Source organism: Oncorhynchus mykiss, chromosome 11, assembly GCF_013265735.2.
Source record: "Oncorhynchus mykiss isolate Arlee chromosome 11, USDA_OmykA_1.1, whole genome shotgun sequence".
Classification (NCBI taxonomy): domain Eukaryota; kingdom Metazoa; phylum Chordata; class Actinopteri; order Salmoniformes; family Salmonidae; genus Oncorhynchus; species Oncorhynchus mykiss.
Genome location: NC_048575.1, coordinates 62,424,373 through 62,442,962, shown reverse-complemented (window position 1 = coordinate 62,442,962; position 18,590 = coordinate 62,424,373). Strand labels below are relative to the sequence as shown.

The 18,590-nt window shown below is 48.7% G+C and overlaps 1 protein-coding gene across 3 annotated transcripts in view; it reads right to left on the bottom strand.

The window, feature by feature from the left end:
- Nucleotides 1-18,590, bottom strand: part of ikbkb (inhibitor of nuclear factor kappa B kinase subunit beta) — a 35,235-nt gene that overhangs the window by 1,890 nt on the left and 14,755 nt on the right. For all 3 annotated transcript variants that reach the window (XM_036936068.1, XM_036936066.1, XM_036936065.1), the window contains exons 4-21: nucleotides 14,733-14,853; nucleotides 14,572-14,641; nucleotides 13,007-13,095; nucleotides 12,222-12,311; nucleotides 11,743-11,867; nucleotides 11,140-11,247; nucleotides 10,876-11,008; nucleotides 10,541-10,735; nucleotides 10,282-10,396; nucleotides 9,976-10,099; nucleotides 9,468-9,619; nucleotides 6,245-6,306; nucleotides 6,054-6,157; nucleotides 5,853-5,902; nucleotides 1,661-1,760; nucleotides 662-809; nucleotides 327-427; nucleotides 57-156 (exon numbers count right to left, since the gene is read on the bottom strand). In XM_036936068.1, coding sequence (XP_036791963.1) covers nucleotides 57-156; nucleotides 327-427; nucleotides 662-809; nucleotides 1,661-1,760; nucleotides 5,853-5,902; nucleotides 6,054-6,157; nucleotides 6,245-6,306; nucleotides 9,468-9,619; nucleotides 9,976-10,099; nucleotides 10,282-10,396; nucleotides 10,541-10,735; nucleotides 10,876-11,008; nucleotides 11,140-11,247; nucleotides 11,743-11,867; nucleotides 12,222-12,311; nucleotides 13,007-13,095; nucleotides 14,572-14,641; nucleotides 14,733-14,853 — 1,987 coding nt within the window. The remainder of the gene's footprint in view (nucleotides 1-56; nucleotides 157-326; nucleotides 428-661; nucleotides 810-1,660; nucleotides 1,761-5,852; nucleotides 5,903-6,053; nucleotides 6,158-6,244; nucleotides 6,307-9,467; nucleotides 9,620-9,975; nucleotides 10,100-10,281; nucleotides 10,397-10,540; nucleotides 10,736-10,875; nucleotides 11,009-11,139; nucleotides 11,248-11,742; nucleotides 11,868-12,221; nucleotides 12,312-13,006; nucleotides 13,096-14,571; nucleotides 14,642-14,732; nucleotides 14,854-18,590) is intronic.

Here is an 18,590-nt window from a genome sequence, read left to right as displayed (position 1 = left end):
GTGTGTGTGTGTGTGTGTGTGTGTGTGTGTGTGTGTGTGTGTGTGTGTGTGTGTACCTGCATATCACTTTCAGACTCCTGGATGGTCTCCTGTATCAGACTCTGTAGTCGACTCTCAAACGTCCTGCTCTCCTCGATCACCAACAGAGACTCATCCCTGAAACACACACACATACAAGCAGTCTCACACACACTTCAAATACACACAAAACACCAACTCACTACAGAGAAGAGCACACCATCATAAACACATCCATCCGCCCGCCTGTCTGTCTGTCTGTCTGTCTGTCCACCTGATTAGGTGTGTGAGTGGGTGGGTGTACTCACAGCTGCTGTAGGCTGGGTCTGGGGGTCAGTAGAGGGGGAACAGAGGAGGAAGAGCGTCCCCCATCCACAGGACTCCCACTCACCGGGCTGCGCACCTTACTCTGAATAACAACCAAGGATACACACTGATCAGGAGTGTGTGTGTGTGTGTGTGTGTGTGTGTGTGTGTGTGTGTGTGTGTGTGTGTGTGTGTGTGTGTGTGTGTGTGTGTGTGTGTGTGTGTGTGTGTGTGTGTGTGTGTGTGTGTGTGTGTGTGTGTGTGTGTGTGTGTGTGTGTGTGTGTGTGTGTGTGTGTGTGTGTCCATGTTTCTGTATGCATTTGTGTGTGCACTTACACAGGCTACTTTCAGCAGGTTCCATAGTTCCCTCTGCCGTCTCTCCTGTAGATTCATCAGGACCTGTTCACTCTCAGCCATTCTCTGTACCACGCCCTCTACACGGGGTAGCAGCTCCATTACACGCTGACGACACACCACTGTCTTACTGCAACACAAACACACACACTTGTCGTACCGCAGGGAGAGTGAAAACGCAAATGTGTGTATATGGAACGGCACCTGAGGTGTGTGTAGACTAGTGTGTGTGTGTGTGTGCATGGACACCTGAGGTGTGTGTAGACTAGTGTGTGTGTGTGTGCATGGACACCTGAGGTGTGTGTAGACTAGTGTGTGTGTGTGTGTGCATGGACACCTGAGGTGTGTGTAGACTAGTGCGTGTGTGTGCATGGACACCTGAGGTGTGTGTAGACTAGTGTGTGTGTGTGTGTGCATGGACACCTGAGGTGTGTGTAGACTAGTGTGTGTGTGTGTGTGCATGGACACCTGAGGTGTGTGTAGACTAGTGTGTGTGTGTGCATGGACACCTGAGGTGTGTGTAGACTAGTGTGTGTGTGTGCATGGCACCTGAGGTGTGTGTAGACTAGTGTGTGTGTGTGTGCATGGACACCTGAGGTGTGTGTAGACTAGTGTGTGTGTGTGTGCGTGCATGGACACCTGAGGTGTGTGTAGACTAGTGTGTGTGTGTGTGTGTGCATGGACACCTGAGGTGTGTGTAGACTAGTGTGTGTGTGTGTGCATGGACACCTGAGGTGTGTGTAGACTAGTGTGTGTGTGTGTGCATGGACACCTGAGGTGTGTGTAGACTAGTGTGTGTGTGTGTGCATGGACACCTGAGGTGTGTGTAGACTAGTGTGTGTGTGCATGGACACCTGAGGTGTGTGTAGACTAATGTGTGTGTGTGTGCATGGACACCTGAGGTGTGTGTAGACTAGTGTGTGTGTGTGTGTGCATGGACACCTGAGATGTGTGTAGACTAATGTGTGTGTGCATGGACACCTGAGGTGTGTGTAGAAGTCTTTGAGTTTCCTCTCGTAGAACTGGACTGCCTGGACCACCAGACGTACTACCTCTTGACTGTCCCCCCCACACCTCTGGTCTGGAGAGAGGGAGGGGAGGGAAGAGAGAGAGAGGGAGGGGAGGGAAGAGAGAGAGAGGGAGGGGAGGGAAGAGAGAGAGAGGGAGGGGAGGGAAGAGAGAGAGACGGGGGAAGGAGAGGGGAGAGAGAGAGAGAGAGAGGAGATAGAAACAGAGACAGACGGGGGGAGGGAGAGGGGAGAGAGAGAGAGAGAGAGAGGAGATAGAAACAGAGACAGACGGGGGGAGGGAGAGGGGAGAGAGAGAGAGAGAGAGAGGAGATAGAAACAGAGACAGACGGGGGGAGGGAGAGGGGAGAGAGAGAGAGAGAGAGAGAGAGGAGATAGAAACAGAGACAGACGGGGGGAGGGAGAGGGGAGAGAGAGAGAGAGAGAGAGAGAGAGGAGATAGAAACAGAGACAGACGGGGAAGGAGAGGGGAGAGAGAGAGAGGAGATAGAAACAGAGACAGGCGGGGGAGGGAGAGGGGAGAGAGAGAGAGAGGAGATAGAAAAAGAGACAGACGGGGGAGGGAGAGGGGAGAGAGAGAGAGAGAGAGAGAGAGGAGATAGAAACAGAGACAGACGGGGAAGGAGAGGGGAGAGAGAGAGAGAGGAGAGAGAAACAGAGACAGACGGGGAAGGAGAGGGGAGAGAGAGAGAGAGAGAGAGAGAGGAGATAGAAACAGAGACAGACGGGGGAGGGAGAGGGGAGAGAGAGAGAGAGAGAGAGAGGAGATAGAAACAGAGACAGACGGCGGGAGGGAGAGGGGAGAGAGAGAGAGAGAGAGAGAGAGAGAGAGAGAGAGAGAGAGAGAGGAGATAGAAACAGAGACAGACGGGGGAGGGAGAGGGGAGAGAGAGAGAGGGAGAGAGAGAGAGAGAGAGAGAGGAGATAGAAACAGAGACAGACGGCGGGAGGGAGAGGGGAGAGAGAGAGAGAGAGAGAGAGAGAGAGAGAGAGAGAGAGAGAGAGAGAGAGAGAGAGAGAGGAGATAGAAACAGAGACAGACGGCGGGAGGGCGAGGGGAGAGAGAGAGAGAGAGAGAGAGAGAGAGAGAGAGAGAGAGAGAGAGAGAGAGAGAGAGAGAGAGAGAGAGAGAGAGGAGATAGAAACAGAGACAGACGGCGGGAGGGCGAGGGGAGAGAGAGAGAGAGAGAGAGAGAGAGAGAGAGAGAGAGAGAGAGAGAGAGGAGATAGAAACAGAGACAGACGGGGGGAGGGAGAGGGGAGAGAGAGAGAGAGAGAGAGAGGAGATAGAAACAGAGACAGACGGCGGGAGGGAGAGGGGAGAGAGAGAGAGAGAGAGAGAGGAGATAGAAACAGAGACAGACGGCGGGAGGGAGAGGGGAGAGAGAGAGAGAGAGAGAGAGAGAGAGAGAGAGAGAGAGAGAGAGAGAGAGAGAGAGAGAGAGAGAGAGAGGAGATAGAAACAGAGACAGACGGCGGGAGGGCGAGGGGAGAGAGAGAGAGAGAGAGAGAGAGAGAGAGAGAGAGAGAGAGGAGATAGAAACAGAGACAGACGGGGGGAGGGAGAGGGGAGAGAGAGAGAGAGAGAGAGAGAGAGAGAGAGAGAGAGAGAGGAGATAGAAACAGAGACAGACGGGGGGAGGGAGAGGGGAGAGAGAGAGAGGAGATAGAAACAGAGACAGACGGGGGAGGGAGAGGGGAGAGAGAGAGAGGAGATAGAAACAGAGACAGACGGGGGAGGGAGAGGGGAGAGAGAGAGAGAGAGAGAGAGAGAGAGGAGATAGAAACAGAGACAGACGGCGGGAGGGAGAGGGGAGAGAGAGAGAGAGAGAGAGAGGAGATAGAAACAGAGACAGACGGCGGGAGGGAGAGGGGAGAGAGAGAGAGAGAGAGAGAGGAGATAGAAACAGAGACAGACGGCGGGAGGGAGAGGGGAGAGAGAGAGAGAGAGAGAGAGAGAGAGAGAGAGAGGAGATAGAAACAGAGACAGACGGCGGGAGGGCGAGGGGAGAGAGAGAGAGAGAGAGAGAGAGAGAGAGAGAGAGAGAGAGAGAGAGAGAGGAGATAGAAACAGAGACAGACGGGGGGAGGGAGAGGGGAGAGAGAGAGAGGAGATAGAAACAGAGACAGACGGGGGAGGGAGAGGGGAGAGAGAGAGAGGAGATAGAAACAGAGACAGACGGTGGGAGGGAGAGGGGAGAGAGAGAGAGAGAGAGAGGAGATAGAAACAGAGACAGACGGCGGGAGGGAGAGGGGAGAGAGAGAGAGAGAGAGAGAGAGAGAGAGAGAGAGAGAGGAGATAGAAACAGAGACAGACGGCGGGAGGGAGAGGGGAGAGAGAGAGAGAGAGAGAGAGAGAGAGAGAGAGAGAGAGAGAGAGAGAGAGAGGAGATAGAAACAGAGACAGACGGGGGGAGGGAGAGGGGAGAGAGAGAGAGGAGATAGAAACAGAGACAGACGGGGGAGGGAGAGGGGAGAGAGAGAGAGAGAGAGAGAGAGAGAGAGAGAGAGAGAGAGAGAGAGAGAGAGAGAGAGAGAGAGAGAGAGAGAGGAGATAGAAACAGAGACAGACGGGGGGAGGGAGAGGGGAGAGAGAGAGAGGAGATAGAAACAGAGACAGACGGGGGAGGGAGAGGGGAGAGAGAGAGAGGAGATAGAAACAGAGACAGACGGTGGGAGGGAGAGGGGAGAGAGAGAGAGAGAGGAGATAGAAACAGAGACAGACGGCGGGAGGGAGAGGGGAGAGAGAGAGAGAGGAGATAGAAACAGAGACAGACGGCGGGAGGGAGAGGGGAGAGAGAGAGAGAGGAGATAGAAACAGAGACAGACAGGGGGAGGGAGAGGGGAGAGAGAGAGAGAGGAGATAGAAACAGAGACAGACGGGGGGAGGGAGAGGGGAGAGAGAGAGAGAGGAGATAGAAACAGAGACAGACGGCGGGAGGGAGAGGGGAGAGAGAGAGAGAGAGAGAAGAGATAGAAACAGAGACAGACGGCGGGAGAGAGAGAGAGAGAGAGAGAGAGAGGAGATAGAAACAGAGACAGACGGCGGGAGGGAGAGGGGAGAGAGAGAGAGAGAGAGAGAGAGAGAGAGAGAGAGAGAGAGAGAGAAGAGATAGAAACAGAGACAGACGGGGGGAGGGAGAGGGGAGAGAGAGAGAGAGGAGATAGAAACAGAGAAAGACGGCGGGAGGGAGAGGGGAGAGAGAGAGAGAGAGAGAGAGAGAGAGAGAGAGAGAGAGAGAGAGAGAGAGAAGAGATAGAAACAGAGACAGACGGCGGGAAGGAGAGGGGAGAGAGAGAGAGAGGAGATAGAAACAGAGACAGATGGCGGGAGGGAGAGGGGAGAGAGAGAGAGAGAGAGAGAGAGAGAGAGAGAGAGAGAGAGAGAGAGAGGAGATAGAAACAGAGACAGACGGCGGGAGGGAGAGGGGAGAGAGAGAGAGAGAGGAGATAGAAACAGAGACAGACAGGGGGAAGGAGAGGGGGGAGAGAGAGAGAGAGAGAGAGGAGATAGAAACAGAGACAGACAGGGGGAGGGAGAGGGAGAGAGAGAGGGAGAGGAGATAGAAACAGAGACAGACAGGGGGAAGGAGAGGGGAGAGAGAGAGAGAGAGGAGATAGAAACAGAGACAGACAGGGGGAAGGAGAGGGGAGAGAGAGAGAGAGGAGATAGAAACAGAGACAGACGGCGGGAGGGAGAGGGGAGAGAGAGAGAGAGAGAGAGGAGATAGAAACAGAGACAGACGGGGAAGGAGAGGGGAGAGAGAGAGAGAGAGAGAGAGATAGAAAAAGAGACAGACAGGGGGAAGGAGAGGGGAGAGAGAGAGAGAGGAGATAGAAACAGAGACAGACGGTGGGAGGGAGAGGGGAGAGAGAGAGAGAGAGAGGAGATAGAAACAGAGACAGACAGGGGGAAGGAGAGGGGAGCGAGAGAGAGAGAGAGATAGAAACAGAGACAGACAGGGGGAAGGAGAGGGGAGAGAGAGAGATAGAAAAAGAGACAGACAGGGGGAAGGAGATAGAGCGGGAGAAGGGAGCGAGGAAGTTTTCCAGTCTATAATGACATGTTCTCAGAATCATAAGTAGACAGCAGAAGTCTATACTGTGATGGTAAATGGTGATGAATGGAGAAGTGGTAAACCAACCTCTAGGTTTCTCTTTCAGCTTACGGAACAACTCCATGGCCTTCCCCTCACTGTGGCCGAAAGAGGAGAGAGGGAGCAGTTCATGTTTTATCTCACTAACGGCCAGGCATCAGCTGCTAGGGGGAAACTGGATAGATGCATTTCTAGATCTTGTTCTGGATTAAAGACTGGTCTATTGAGATATTTCTGTCTGTCTCTTACAGTGTGTCCAGGGCCTCTCCACTCCTCCACGGTTGTCTCTGGAGGTCCACGATGTCTGTCTGGAGGAGCATCATCTCCTCGTCCAGCTCTGTCACCCTCTCTGCCTGCAACACAAACACATTTACACACACACACATACCACACAAACAAAACACAAACACACAAGTAGGAAGGCCGGCACGCACACTTACCTGGCCACAGCTGACTGCAGTCTGCTCCATCTCCCTCCACACACCCAGCAGCTTTTCAGAGGCTAGAGACAGAACACCTTACATTACACTAGTCTAGTACTATAGTGTGGAATATACACTGAGTGTATTAAACATTTGGAACACCTTCCTCATATTGAGTTGCACCCCCTTTTGCCCTCAGAACAGCCTCCATTCGTCAGGGCATGGACTCTACAACGTGTCGAAAGCATTCCATAGGGATGCTGGCCCATTTTGGCACACATACACAATCCATGTCAGAATTGTCTCAAAAATGTTAAATCCTGTAGCCCTTTACTGCAGTCAATGACCAAAGGCATTATGTTATACTTCAGTCTTCTGTGATGCACACTACTGTTCAAAAGTTTGGGGTCACTTAGAAATGTCCTTGTTTTTGAAAGAAAAGCAAAGTTTTTGTCCATTAAAATAACAGAAATACAGTGTAGACATTGTTAATGTTGTAAATGACTATTGTATCTGAAAACGGCTGATTTTTAATGGAATATCTACATACGTACATTATCAGCAACCATCACTCCTGTGTTCCAATGGCACGTTGTTAGCTAATCCAAGTTTATCATTTTAAAAGGCTAATTGATCATTAGAAAACCCTTTTGCAATTATGTTAGAAGGCCAGCATCCTGGAGTCGCCTTCCCTGTTGACGTTGAGACTGGTGTTTTGAAGGTACTATTTAATGAAGCTGCCAGTTGAGGACTTGCGAGGCGTCTGTTTCTCAAACTAGACACTCTAATGTACTTGTCCTCTTGCTCAGTTGTGTACTGGGGCCTCCCACTCCTCTTTCTATTATGGTTAGGGACCGTTTGTGCTGTTTTGTGAAAGGAGTAGTACACAGCGTTGTACGAGATCTTCAGTTTCTTGGCAATTGCTGGCATGGAATAGACTTCATTTTTCAGAACAAGAATAGACTGACGAGGCCAGAGTTATTGCTTCTTTAATCAGGACAACAGTTTTCAGCTGTGCTAAAGTAATTTCAAAAGTTTTTTCTAATGATCAATTAGCCTTTTAAGATGATAAACTTGGATTAGCTAACACAACGTGCCATTGGAACACAGGAGTGATGGTTGCTGATAATGGGCCTCTGTACGCCTATGTAGATATGCTGTTCATCGACTACAGCTCGGCATTTAACACCATAGTACCCTCCAAGCTCGTCATCAAGCTCGAGACCCTGGGTCTCGACCCCGCCCTGTGCAACTGGGTACTGGACTTCCTGACGGGCCGCCCCCAGGTGGTGAAGGTAGGAAACAACATCTCCACAAGGGTGCGTTCTGAGCCCTCTCCTGTACTCCCTGTTCACCCACGACTGCGTGGCCACGCACGCCTCCAACTCAATCATCAAGTTTGCGGACGACACAACAGTGGTAGGCTTGATTACCAACAACGACGAGACGGCCTACAGGGAGGAGGTGAGGGCCCTCGGAGTGTGGTGTCAGGAAAATAACCTCACACTCAACGTCAACAAAACTAAGGAGATGATTGTGGACTTCAGGAAACAGCAGAGGGAACACCCCCCTATCCACATCGATGGAACAGTAGTGGAGAGGGTAGCAAGTTTTAAGTTCCTCGGCAAACACATCACAGACAAACTGAATTGGTCCACCCACACAGACAGCATCGTGAAGAAGGCGCAGCAGCGCCTCTTCAACCTCAGGAGGCTGAAGAAATTTGGCTTGTCACCAAAAGCACTCACAAACTTCTACAGATGCACAATCGAGAGCATCCTGGCGGGCTGTATCACCGCCTGGTACGGCAACTGCTCCGCCCACAACCGTAAGGCTCTCCAGAGGGTAGTGAGGTCTGCACAACGCATCACCGGGGGCAAACTACCTGCCCCCCAGGACACCTACACCACCCGATGTTACAGGAAGGCCATAAAGATCATCAAGGACATCAACCACCCGAGCCACTGCCTGTTCACCCCGCTATCATCCAGAAGGCGAGGTCAGTACAGGTGCATCAAAGCTGGGACCGAGAGACTGAAAAACAGCTTCTATCTCAAGGCCATCAGACTGTTAAACAGCCACCATTAACATTGAGTGGCTGCTGCCAACACACTGACTCAACTCCAGCCACTCTAATAATGGGAATTGATGGGAAATTATGTAAAATATATCACTAGCCACTTTAAACAATGCTACCTTATATAATTTTACTTACCCTACATTTTTTCATCTCATATGTCTACGTATATACTGTACTCTATATCATCTACTGCATCTTTATGTAATACATGTATCACTAGCCACTTTAACTATGGCACTTTGTTTACATACTCATCTCATATGTATATACTGTACTCGATACCATCTACTGTATCTTGCCTATGCTGCTCTGTACCATCACTCATTCATATATCCTTATGTACATATTCTTTATCCCTTTACACTTGTGTGTATAAGACAGTAGTTTTGGAATTGTTAGTTAGATTACTTGTTGGTTATTACTGCATTGTCGGAACTAGAAGCACAAGCATTTCGCTACACTCGCATTAACATCTGCTAACCATGTGTGTGACAAATAAAATTTGATTTGATTTGATATTCCATTACAAATTCAGCCGTTTCCAGCTACAATAGTTTTTTACAACATTAACAATGTCTATACTGTATTTCTAATTAATTAGATGTTTTTTTAATGGACAAAAAATGTGCTTTTCTTTCAAAAACAAGGACATTTCTACGTGACCCCAAACTTTTGAATGGTAGTGTATATAAAGTGTAATATTGGGATGCAAACTCAAAATGTAATACATTACAACTCTATATCTGACATGGTACAGGTGTCTTCTTTTTTAAAGCCCATAACCATGTGTGTGAGGTGTATACGTTTGTTTCATAGTAGATTTTATTAAGACTACAAATAATCAATCTGTGTGACCCTGATTTAGCCCAGAGCAGTAAAATGTTAACCTGTCTCCTCCCCTTCATCTACACTAAATTAAGTGGATTTAACAGGTAAGGTATCACAACTTTCACCTGGATTCACCTGGTCAGTCTATGTCATGGAAAGAGCAGGTGTTCCTAATGTTTTGTACACCTAGTGTAAAGTCAATATATAGCCAACCTATCCATGCTGAGCTGCAGTCTGGGGCAGTCATAAAAATATACTATGACTGTTGTCTAGTCCTGATATATTCCAGTGTGACCCCTGTACAGTACAGTACCTATGTATCCAGTAGCATACCTATCCCTGTAGCTCTCTGCTCCTGGTATTTATCCATGTCTATGTGCAGGCTGGTAGAGAAGAAGTCTAGTTTGGCCGTCAGCCTCTGGTTCATAGATACCATCTCATTCTTCTGCTTCGACAGGGAGCTGTTGTGTCTCAGCAAACTCATGCTGAGAGAGAGAGAGAGAGAGTGTGAGAGAGAGAGAGAGAGAGTGTGTGAGTGTGAGTGTGAGTGAGAGAGAGAGAGAGAGAGAGAGAGAGAGAGAGAGAGAGAGAGAGAGAGAGAGAGAGAGAGAGAGAGAGAGAGAGAGAGAGAGAGAGAGAGAGAGAGAGAGAGAGAGAGAGAGAGAGAGAGAGAGAGAGAGAGAGAGAGAGAGAGAGAGAGAGAGAGAGAGAGAGAGAGAGAGAGAGAGAGAGAGAGAGAGAGTTTTGGGACTATTACATGACTTTCATTGTACTGGACAAATCTCTTTAAGTATTTGACATTTGACTCCCCGGGTAGAATAAGTGTGTTTTTGAATCTTACAGAGCAGCTTTCTGTCCCTGCTGTAACCTCTGCCAGTCCTCCTTCAGGGTGCGGATGGTGTCCCAGGCCTGGCCCCAGGTCCTCCTCAGAGGACTGTAAGACAACACGTGCTTAGGATCCGTCTCTGAGTGGGAGAGAGAAAAATAAAAAGAGAGAGATGGAAAGAGAGAAAGATAAAGAGAGAGTTCCAATGTATAACAGAATCCTCACATATTCACATGTAAAAAGTAGAGACGGTTGTCAGAGATGACCACTATTCATAGATATTTTTCACTTTTCTTAGCATTAGTGTGCGGGTCTACTCACGGACAAAGCGTATGTTCTCTGGCATTGTGCGGGGGGTGAACTGGGGCTCGTAGGTGCAGGAGGAACGGTCAAACAGGAACACCAGGGGAAGGTCTGTCCTCCTCCCGTCTATCTCCTGAGAGAGAGAGAGATAGTAAAGATACATGAAGACTTCTTATTAGCCTTTACACCTGCAATATCTTGACTGCTCTGTCTGACATGCTATATGAAAGACATTTTGATTGGATTTTAGATTATGTATAAACATCAGATAGATTACAGTGTAGTCGATGGCACACTGCCCCGCCTCTCCCTGTGGCTCCAGGGCTAGTCCCGCCTCCAACAGTAGCTCTTGATTGGCTGGAGGGATGTTGGTGTCAGACCCGATTCGCTGCTGCAGATCAGCCACGCTCTCATTGGCTGAGACAGAGTAGGTGAAGATCTTAGCAGACACCATGTTCAATACGTGAACCAGCTAGCGAGAGAGAGAGAGAGTTAGAGAGAAAATAAACACAATCCAATCCTACCATTACAACCCAGTGTCTAGCCAAACAAGGATCCTGTGAGAGGGATTTGTATTGAATTAAAGAGAGAGAAAGTGTGTGTGTAGTGTACCTTCAGCTCCAGTATAGTCTCTAGCTGAGAGAAGCAGTCTGAGGAAGTGGTCTGGGGATCTGCCTTGCCTCTCTCCTGGGGAGACCACCTCAGCATCAGCTGCAGCCAGCTTTCTAGACGGCCCAACAACAGACTACAACACACACACACGCAATGAGGAATAATTCACCCAAATGATCAAATTACTTATCTTGTGTCTTAATAAATTGAAGGTACTTTATAGGCGAGTTGAAATGGCCCCCAGGTGGCGGTGTAGTGACTCACGTGTTGAGGTTGTTGGGCTGGGGAAGGTGTTTAGAGAAGCGCACCTCCCCTGTCAGGTCCTCATAAACCACAATGTCATGATCCTGCTTCAACTTCAACTTACTATGCCTGAGAGAGGGAATGAGACAGAGAGAAAGAGAGATGAGGGGGAGGAGAACAGATCATTAGTATTTTTCTATTTCAATTGCTTAGATTGCTAACAATAACATTCGCATGCTTGCACACAGACAAACACACACGCACGCACACACATGCACATACATATGGAATGCAAGCTTGGCCATGCCAGTCTTGTCAACGCTGGCCTCAGAGGCCCACATGGGCAGTACACACACATTTCCCCTCATTATGTAGGTCTTTGATAGCGTGTTGAAATATAATCATTTTGAGTCTGGAGTGGGATCTATTATAACCAAACATCCCACCCTTTAGGAATAACATTCAACACGTTTATTATTGTAGCTCAAGGTTAAACACAGCAGGATAAAGCAACAATGGGTCTGTGTTTCTAACAGGGGAAAAGACAATAAGAGGTTTAGCTGGAGGATGTGTGTGTGTGTGTGTGTGTGTAGTGAGTGTGTGTTCGTTTGTGTGTGGCAGTACCAGGGCACGGGTTGCCAGGTTGGCAGAAAAGGCCGGAACCCAGTGATGCACTCAAACACCAATGTACCAAAGCTCCAATAATCCACAGTCACTGTATACTTCTGTCTCTCCAAGAGCTCTGGAGCCTGAGAGAGACAGAGAGAGAGAGAGAGAGAGAGAGAGAGAGACAGAGAGAGAGAAAAAGAGAGAGAAAGAGAGAGACAGAGAGAGACAGAGAGAGACAGAGAGAGACAGAGAGAGAGAGAGAGAGAGAGAGAGAGAGAGAGAGAGAGAGAGAGAGAGAAAGAGTGGGAGAAGGGATAGAGAACAGTGAAGAATTGCTATGAAAAAGAGGAATCTATGAGAGCTAAAATAAAAGAGAGGGGAAGTGAGATCATTCCTAGTAAATGTGTTGACGAATAAAAGTTATTCTGATTCTACCACAGATATGTAGAAATAGAACAGATAGAAGAAGTGTTAGCCACAGTAGCGCCACACACCAGGTATTGCAGTGTTCCAACGAATGAGGTACACAGACTGTTCTGGTCCAGTTCCTTGGCGTAGCCCAGATCTATGATCTTATGGATCAACTACAGAGACGAAGAGATAACAGTGTCAACGGTTATGCTTAACTTCATAATGTATGACATATTACTAGTATTGACTAAGAAATGACACGGTTAAACAGTAACTACATAACATATCATTAACTCAGAAATATCAAATAACTACTTTGTTGCTCTATGGCCTTTTAAAACTGTTTCATATAATAGTTATACAACAAGTCCTGAACTCCAAACACTCACCTTCACCAGGAGGGTGTTTAGTATTGCTATTGTGTGTGAAACATTTCACCATGAAAAACATTTACGGCCAATTTAAACCGGAGAGAAATGAATGTGTTTTGTGCCGTAGCCTTCATGCTATGAAATAATACAAGGGAGTAAATAACCATTTAGCAACAACATGTTTTAGTATGTCTGGCCTTAGTTATAGAACTGTATTTCTGTCCATGCAAACATATTGAGGAGTTTACTGATGGATGGTTTATTCTGCCTCATTAACTAGATGTCCACATATTATGCAAGGTAGGATCTATTCCAGAGATGGGGTGTCTGTCGGCTTTGGGGTTTGCAGTGGTTTGTGGTTCTGTGATTACGCAGGTAATGAACCCATATCGTCTGTGCGACTCAAGATCAAGTTAGCCTATTGAGCCAAATCCTAGGTATTTTTCTGGGAGTGACTGCAAAGAGTTCAGTTTCTAAAATCACACAGGGAGACTCACTCTCTTCTCTCCCTGCTGGAGGACGATGTTCTCTGGCTTCAGATCTCTGTGGATGATCCTCTTCTTATGAAGGTAGGTCAGAGCAGAGGCTAGGAGACAGAGAGAGGGGGGAGAGAGAGAGATAATAAACAAAGCCAAGCTATCCAGTCACAACCCAGTGTAATCAATCAGGATCCGGGTATTTTAATCAAACATGTAATCAAATAGGATCCTGGGCTTCTTTCCTACTTTCTCTTGTCCATACAGACTAACCGGAGGAGAGCGTCACAGCATCATTTAGGGGGTGAATCATTTGGCATTACATTACACTGCTAATAGGGTATCGAAAAGCAGCATGATGCGCGCGCGTGTGTGTGTGTGTGTGTGTCTGTCAATGGGAGTTGGCTACGAGTGTTAAATGATGTGGATACCGTAACCCCAGTGCCCCTGTATGTGTGTGTGTCAGGGCCCAGTGGGTGCTACATTGTAAAACCCTCATCAGTAGGAAGTTCCCAACAAAGTTCAACAGGAAGAGGAATGATTTGTGTGTGTATTACTACTTGAGTATATGTTTTGCATGCCTGTATTTCAAGTGTTTTCACCTGTCTGTCTGTGCCTGATCTCATAGATGTGAGATGTATGGATTTATATATGCATTCCTGAGCGTGTGTGTGTTTGTTTATTGATGCGTGTTTCCTCCTGTATGGTGTGAGTGTGTTCAAGTGTAGAAGTCTGTACACGGTCCTGCGCTCTCATATCTGCGTGCATGTTTCAGATGATTTATTTGGTGTGAGTGTGACGATGTGTGCCTATGAATATCAGGAAGTTTGAAGTTAGCTTATGACGTTCAGCTTTATATTTAGTATGGTCATGTCTGGTCATGTCAAGCCAGTGAAAAATCTGTCAATGTACTCTTGAGTAAGGCACTTAACCTTACTTGCTCCTGTAAGTGTCTCTGGATAAAAGAGTCTGCTGAACGTAAAAGGTATACAGAGTGATGGAAAACACTGTGTCAAAGTATCAAAACAAAACTCATCTGAAACATGCCAGCAGTTAAAGTTCAGCAACCGTGGAGCATCTAAAAAGACCTCTACTCCATGATTATAAAGAACAATAAAAACACATGTTTCTGGGTTCACTGGACACCCTGGCTTGTCTTCACTATGTAATATACATGTACTAACATAGTCATTTAGAAGACACTATTATCCAAAACCAGAAGCTCACAGTAAACACATATATTCAGTACATGTGGCCTGTGCAGGAATCAAATCATCACACTATGTGTGAATACTGTCAATGGTGACTGGCCTGTGGTTAGGGACGTTGATGATGTCACTCTAAAGGTCAGACAGACAGGTGTGTGTGACACACAAAGTCCCCGCACATTTACTCCATCCAACAGGAAGTTTATCACACATTAACTGCCGCCTCAGAGGAAGTGGCTCTGTGATGTCACCATCAAGAACGTGGAACATGGCCAAACTGCTGGCATATGACACAGACATCATGCTACACCATGTCTGACACTGTGAGAATTAGTCAAAATCAGTGTGTAAATGCAACACCTTAGAACTATTACTCACATATGTCCCGTAGCAGAATAAGGATGGAACCCTCCCTCATTCCACAGCAGTTCTCCAACAGGTTCAGATACTGGAGAGACACACACACACAGACACAGGAGAAACATGATCAGCATAAGGCTCTGTGTGTGTGTGTGTGTCTGTGTGTGTGTGTGACACACCTTCCTCAGGTCACCTCCCTGACAGTACTCCATGGCCAGTAGAGGTAGATCATTGATGCGTAAGGAGGACTGCAGCCCTTCAGGAACCTCCCTCGCTGCTACCACATTCACATGGTCCAGTCTGAGAGAGAGAGTGTGAGAGAGAGAGAGAGGGGGAGAGGGAGGGAGAGAGAGAGAGAGAGAGAGAGAGAGAGGGAGAGAGAGAGACAGAGAGAGAGAGAGCGAGAGGGAGAGAGAGAGACGGAGAGAGACAGAGAGGGAGAGAGAGAGAGAGAGAGAGAGAGAGAGAGAGAGAGAGAGAGAGAGAGAGACAGAGAGAGAGAGACAGAGACAGAGAGAGAGAGACAGAGAGAGAGAGAGAGAGAGAGACAGAGAGAGAGAGAGAGAGAGAGACAGAGAGACAGAGAGAGACAGAGAGGGAGAGAGAGAGAGAGAGAAGGGATGGAGAACAGTGAAGAATTGCTATGAAAAAGAGGAAGGTAGAGGGGGGGGGGGAGACAGTTATGTACTGTTGCATCACTGTGGAATGTATAAATGTGTTTCTGATTGTCGCAGGCTGAACTGTCCTAAAACCGTCCAATAAAAACCAGTGAAAACAAATTAAACTAAAAACGTAATTGGTTCCAGATTCTACAGGCAAAACAATAACATTGGAACATTAGAAAAAGAACAGTTTATAATTGTTTACTATATTACTGTACCAAGTGGTTAGGTGATACTGATGATGGTAATCATTAGGATAACAAATAGGCATGTGGTCAACATCGGTCAGCAGACAATGTACAGTCATTGTGTTTTAGTCACATAATGGTAGTCTGAGAAGTAACTTGATTGCTAAACCAAACATGATCAGAATACCATAACAACCCATCAACACTGGAAACGGAGAGGCAGTATAGTGAAAAAGGTATGACTGGATATGGAACGTCTCTCCCTCTTCTCCCTAGTGACTTCTGTAAGGTTAGCTGGCCTCCGCTGGGCAGGGTGTGCAGTTATGGGGTGTCTGTAAATGTATGATGTAGTGGGGTGTGTGTGAGGCGTTATAAGCTTTCTGTAAAAGTGTGACTCTATCAAAGGCTTTCATGCCTGGACTGCACACACACACACACACACACACACACACACACACACAAAAACCTGAGGCAGACTTTGACTCAACATCTAAGGGCTTCTGTTGACCTTGGCTGAAAATCTGATGTTATTACATTGATACGATTCTTGGCAACCTGGGTTTAAACTCTGCATGGGCAAAGCTAGGACGGTGTGTGTGGGTGCAAGAGAGGGTTGTGTTTGAGACCACGTCTGTCTGACAACAACACACTCGTTAAAGCATGACCTGATAACAAGAAGTCCTCACACCCATTCTCTCTCACACATACATACTAAAGTACACACACTTACAAATTACCTCTCCACACCCACACCTAACTTGACACCAAGAATTATCCCCCCCCTTCACACCCCATCTGACACCAAGACATAATCGTCACACCCCCACACACAGTGCCACTCACCAACAGGAGTACCACTGGCATCACAGCAAAGCTGAGTTGGTGGAACACTACCTATCCTATGCCAAATGACCAACACAGAACCCAGAGACATAACAAGTGTCAGTGTCATGGAATGTGCCCGTGACATCTTATGTGGCCTGTCTCTACAACAGAAGGGAAGTTGCGGCAGGATTGTTACGTTCGTCGATGGAAGGATCGGACCAAGGTGCAGCGTGGTAGGCGTACATTTTCATTTATTAAATGAACACCGAAAAAAGGGCTAAACAGCACAATACCAAAAACAAGATCCCACACTCTACAGGTGGAAAAAGGCTGCCTAAGTATGATCCCCAATCAGAGACAACGATAGACAGCTGCCTCTGATTGGGAACCATACCCGGGCCATCAAAGAAATAAAAAACATAGATTGCCCACCCGAGTCACACCCTGACCTAACCAAATAGAGAATTTAAAGGATCTCTAAGGTCAAGGCGTGACAGTACACCCCCCCCCCCCCCAGTACATCTACCCTTGGTGGCGGCTCCGGTGCGGGACGCAGACCCCGCTCTGCTCGTGGCTCAGCCGACTTTGATGGCACCTCTGGTGCGGGGATCGTCGGCGGAAGCTCCAAACCGTGGATCATCGCCGGGGACTCCGGACTGTAGATCGTCGTCGGCGACTCCGGACCGTAGATCGTCGCCGGGGACTGCGGACAGTAGATCTTCGCCGGGGACTCCGGACCGTAGATCGTCGCAGAAGGCTCCGGACTGGGAACCCTTGCTGGAGGCTCCGGACTGGGAACCGTCGCTGGAGGCTCCGGACTGGGAACCGTCGCTGTAGGCTCCGGACTGGAAACCGTCGCTGGAGGCTCCGGACTGGGAACCGTCGCATGAGGCTCCGGACTGGGAACCGTCGCATGAGGCTCCGGACTGGAAACCGTCGCTGGAGGCTCCGGACTGGGAACCGTCGCATGAGGCTCCGGACTGGGAACCGTCGCATGAGGCTCCGGACTGGGAACCGTCGCATGAGGCTCCGGACTGGGAACCGTCGCATGAGGCTCCGGACTGGGAACCGTCGCTGTAGGCTCCGGACTGGGAACCGTCGCATGAGGCTCCGGACTGGGAACCGTCGCATGAGGCTCCGGACTGGAAACCGTCGCTGGAGGCTCTGGACCGCCGACCATCGCTGGAGGCTCTGGACCGCCGACCGTCACTGGAGGCTCCGGGCCATGGATCATCACTAGAGGCATCGTGCGATGGATCATCACTGGAGGCTTCGTGCTTCGTGGAGCAGGCTTAGGACGTACCACACTGGAGGCCGGGTGCATGGAGCTGGCAGAGGATATACTGGACCGTGGAGGCGCACTGGAGGTCTGGAGCGTAGAGCTGGCACAACGCGTCCTGGACAAAGGACCACCTTCGCATGGCAAGTGCGGGGAACTGGCACAGGACGCACTGGGCTGTGAAGGCGCACTGGAGACACGGTCTGGCCGGCGCAGGATATACTGGGCCGTGGAGGCGCACTGGAGACCAGGTGCGCTGAGCCGGCACCACCTATCCTGGACAGAGGCCCACTTTCGCATGGCAAGTGCGGGGAGCTGGCACAGCACGCACCGGGCTGTGGATGCGTACTGGAGACACAGTCCGCATCACCGCAAAACATGGTGCCTGCCCGGTATCACGCTCCCCACGGTGAGCACGGGGAGTTGGCTCTGGTTCTAACCCTGGCTCCGCCAACCACCACGTGTGCCCCTCCCCCAAATTTTTGGGAGCTGCCTCTTGGGTTTCCGTCGTGGTCGCGAACCCCGGTGTCGTCCTCCCACATCCAGGATCCCTTACCATCCAGGATATCCTCTCATGTCCAGGATGTCTGCTCCTCCTGGCCACGCTGCTTGGTCCGTTTGTGGTGGGATCTTCTGTTACGTTCGTCGATGGAAGGATCGGACCAAGGTGTAGCGTGGTAGGCTTACATTTTTATTTATTAATTGAACACAGAAGAAGAAAAAAAAAATACAAAAAAAACGTAACGTCTAGTAGGGCTAAACAGCATGGTACCAAAAATAAGATCCCAAAAACTACAGGTGGAAAAAGGCTGCCTAAGTATGATCCCCAATCAGAGACAACGATAGACAGCAGCCTCTGATTGGAAACCATACCCGGCCAACAAAGAAATAGAAAACATAGATTGCCCACCCTAATCACACCCTGACCTAACCAAATAGAGATTTAAAAGGATCTCTAAGGTCAGGGTGTGACAAGGACGTTAATAGCAGAGAGAACAAAGCAAATAGGCATTGTGAAAAATGCAAATCTCCCTGAATGTTCCTTACAAAGAAATCAAATAAAATGCGCCAAATACAAGAACC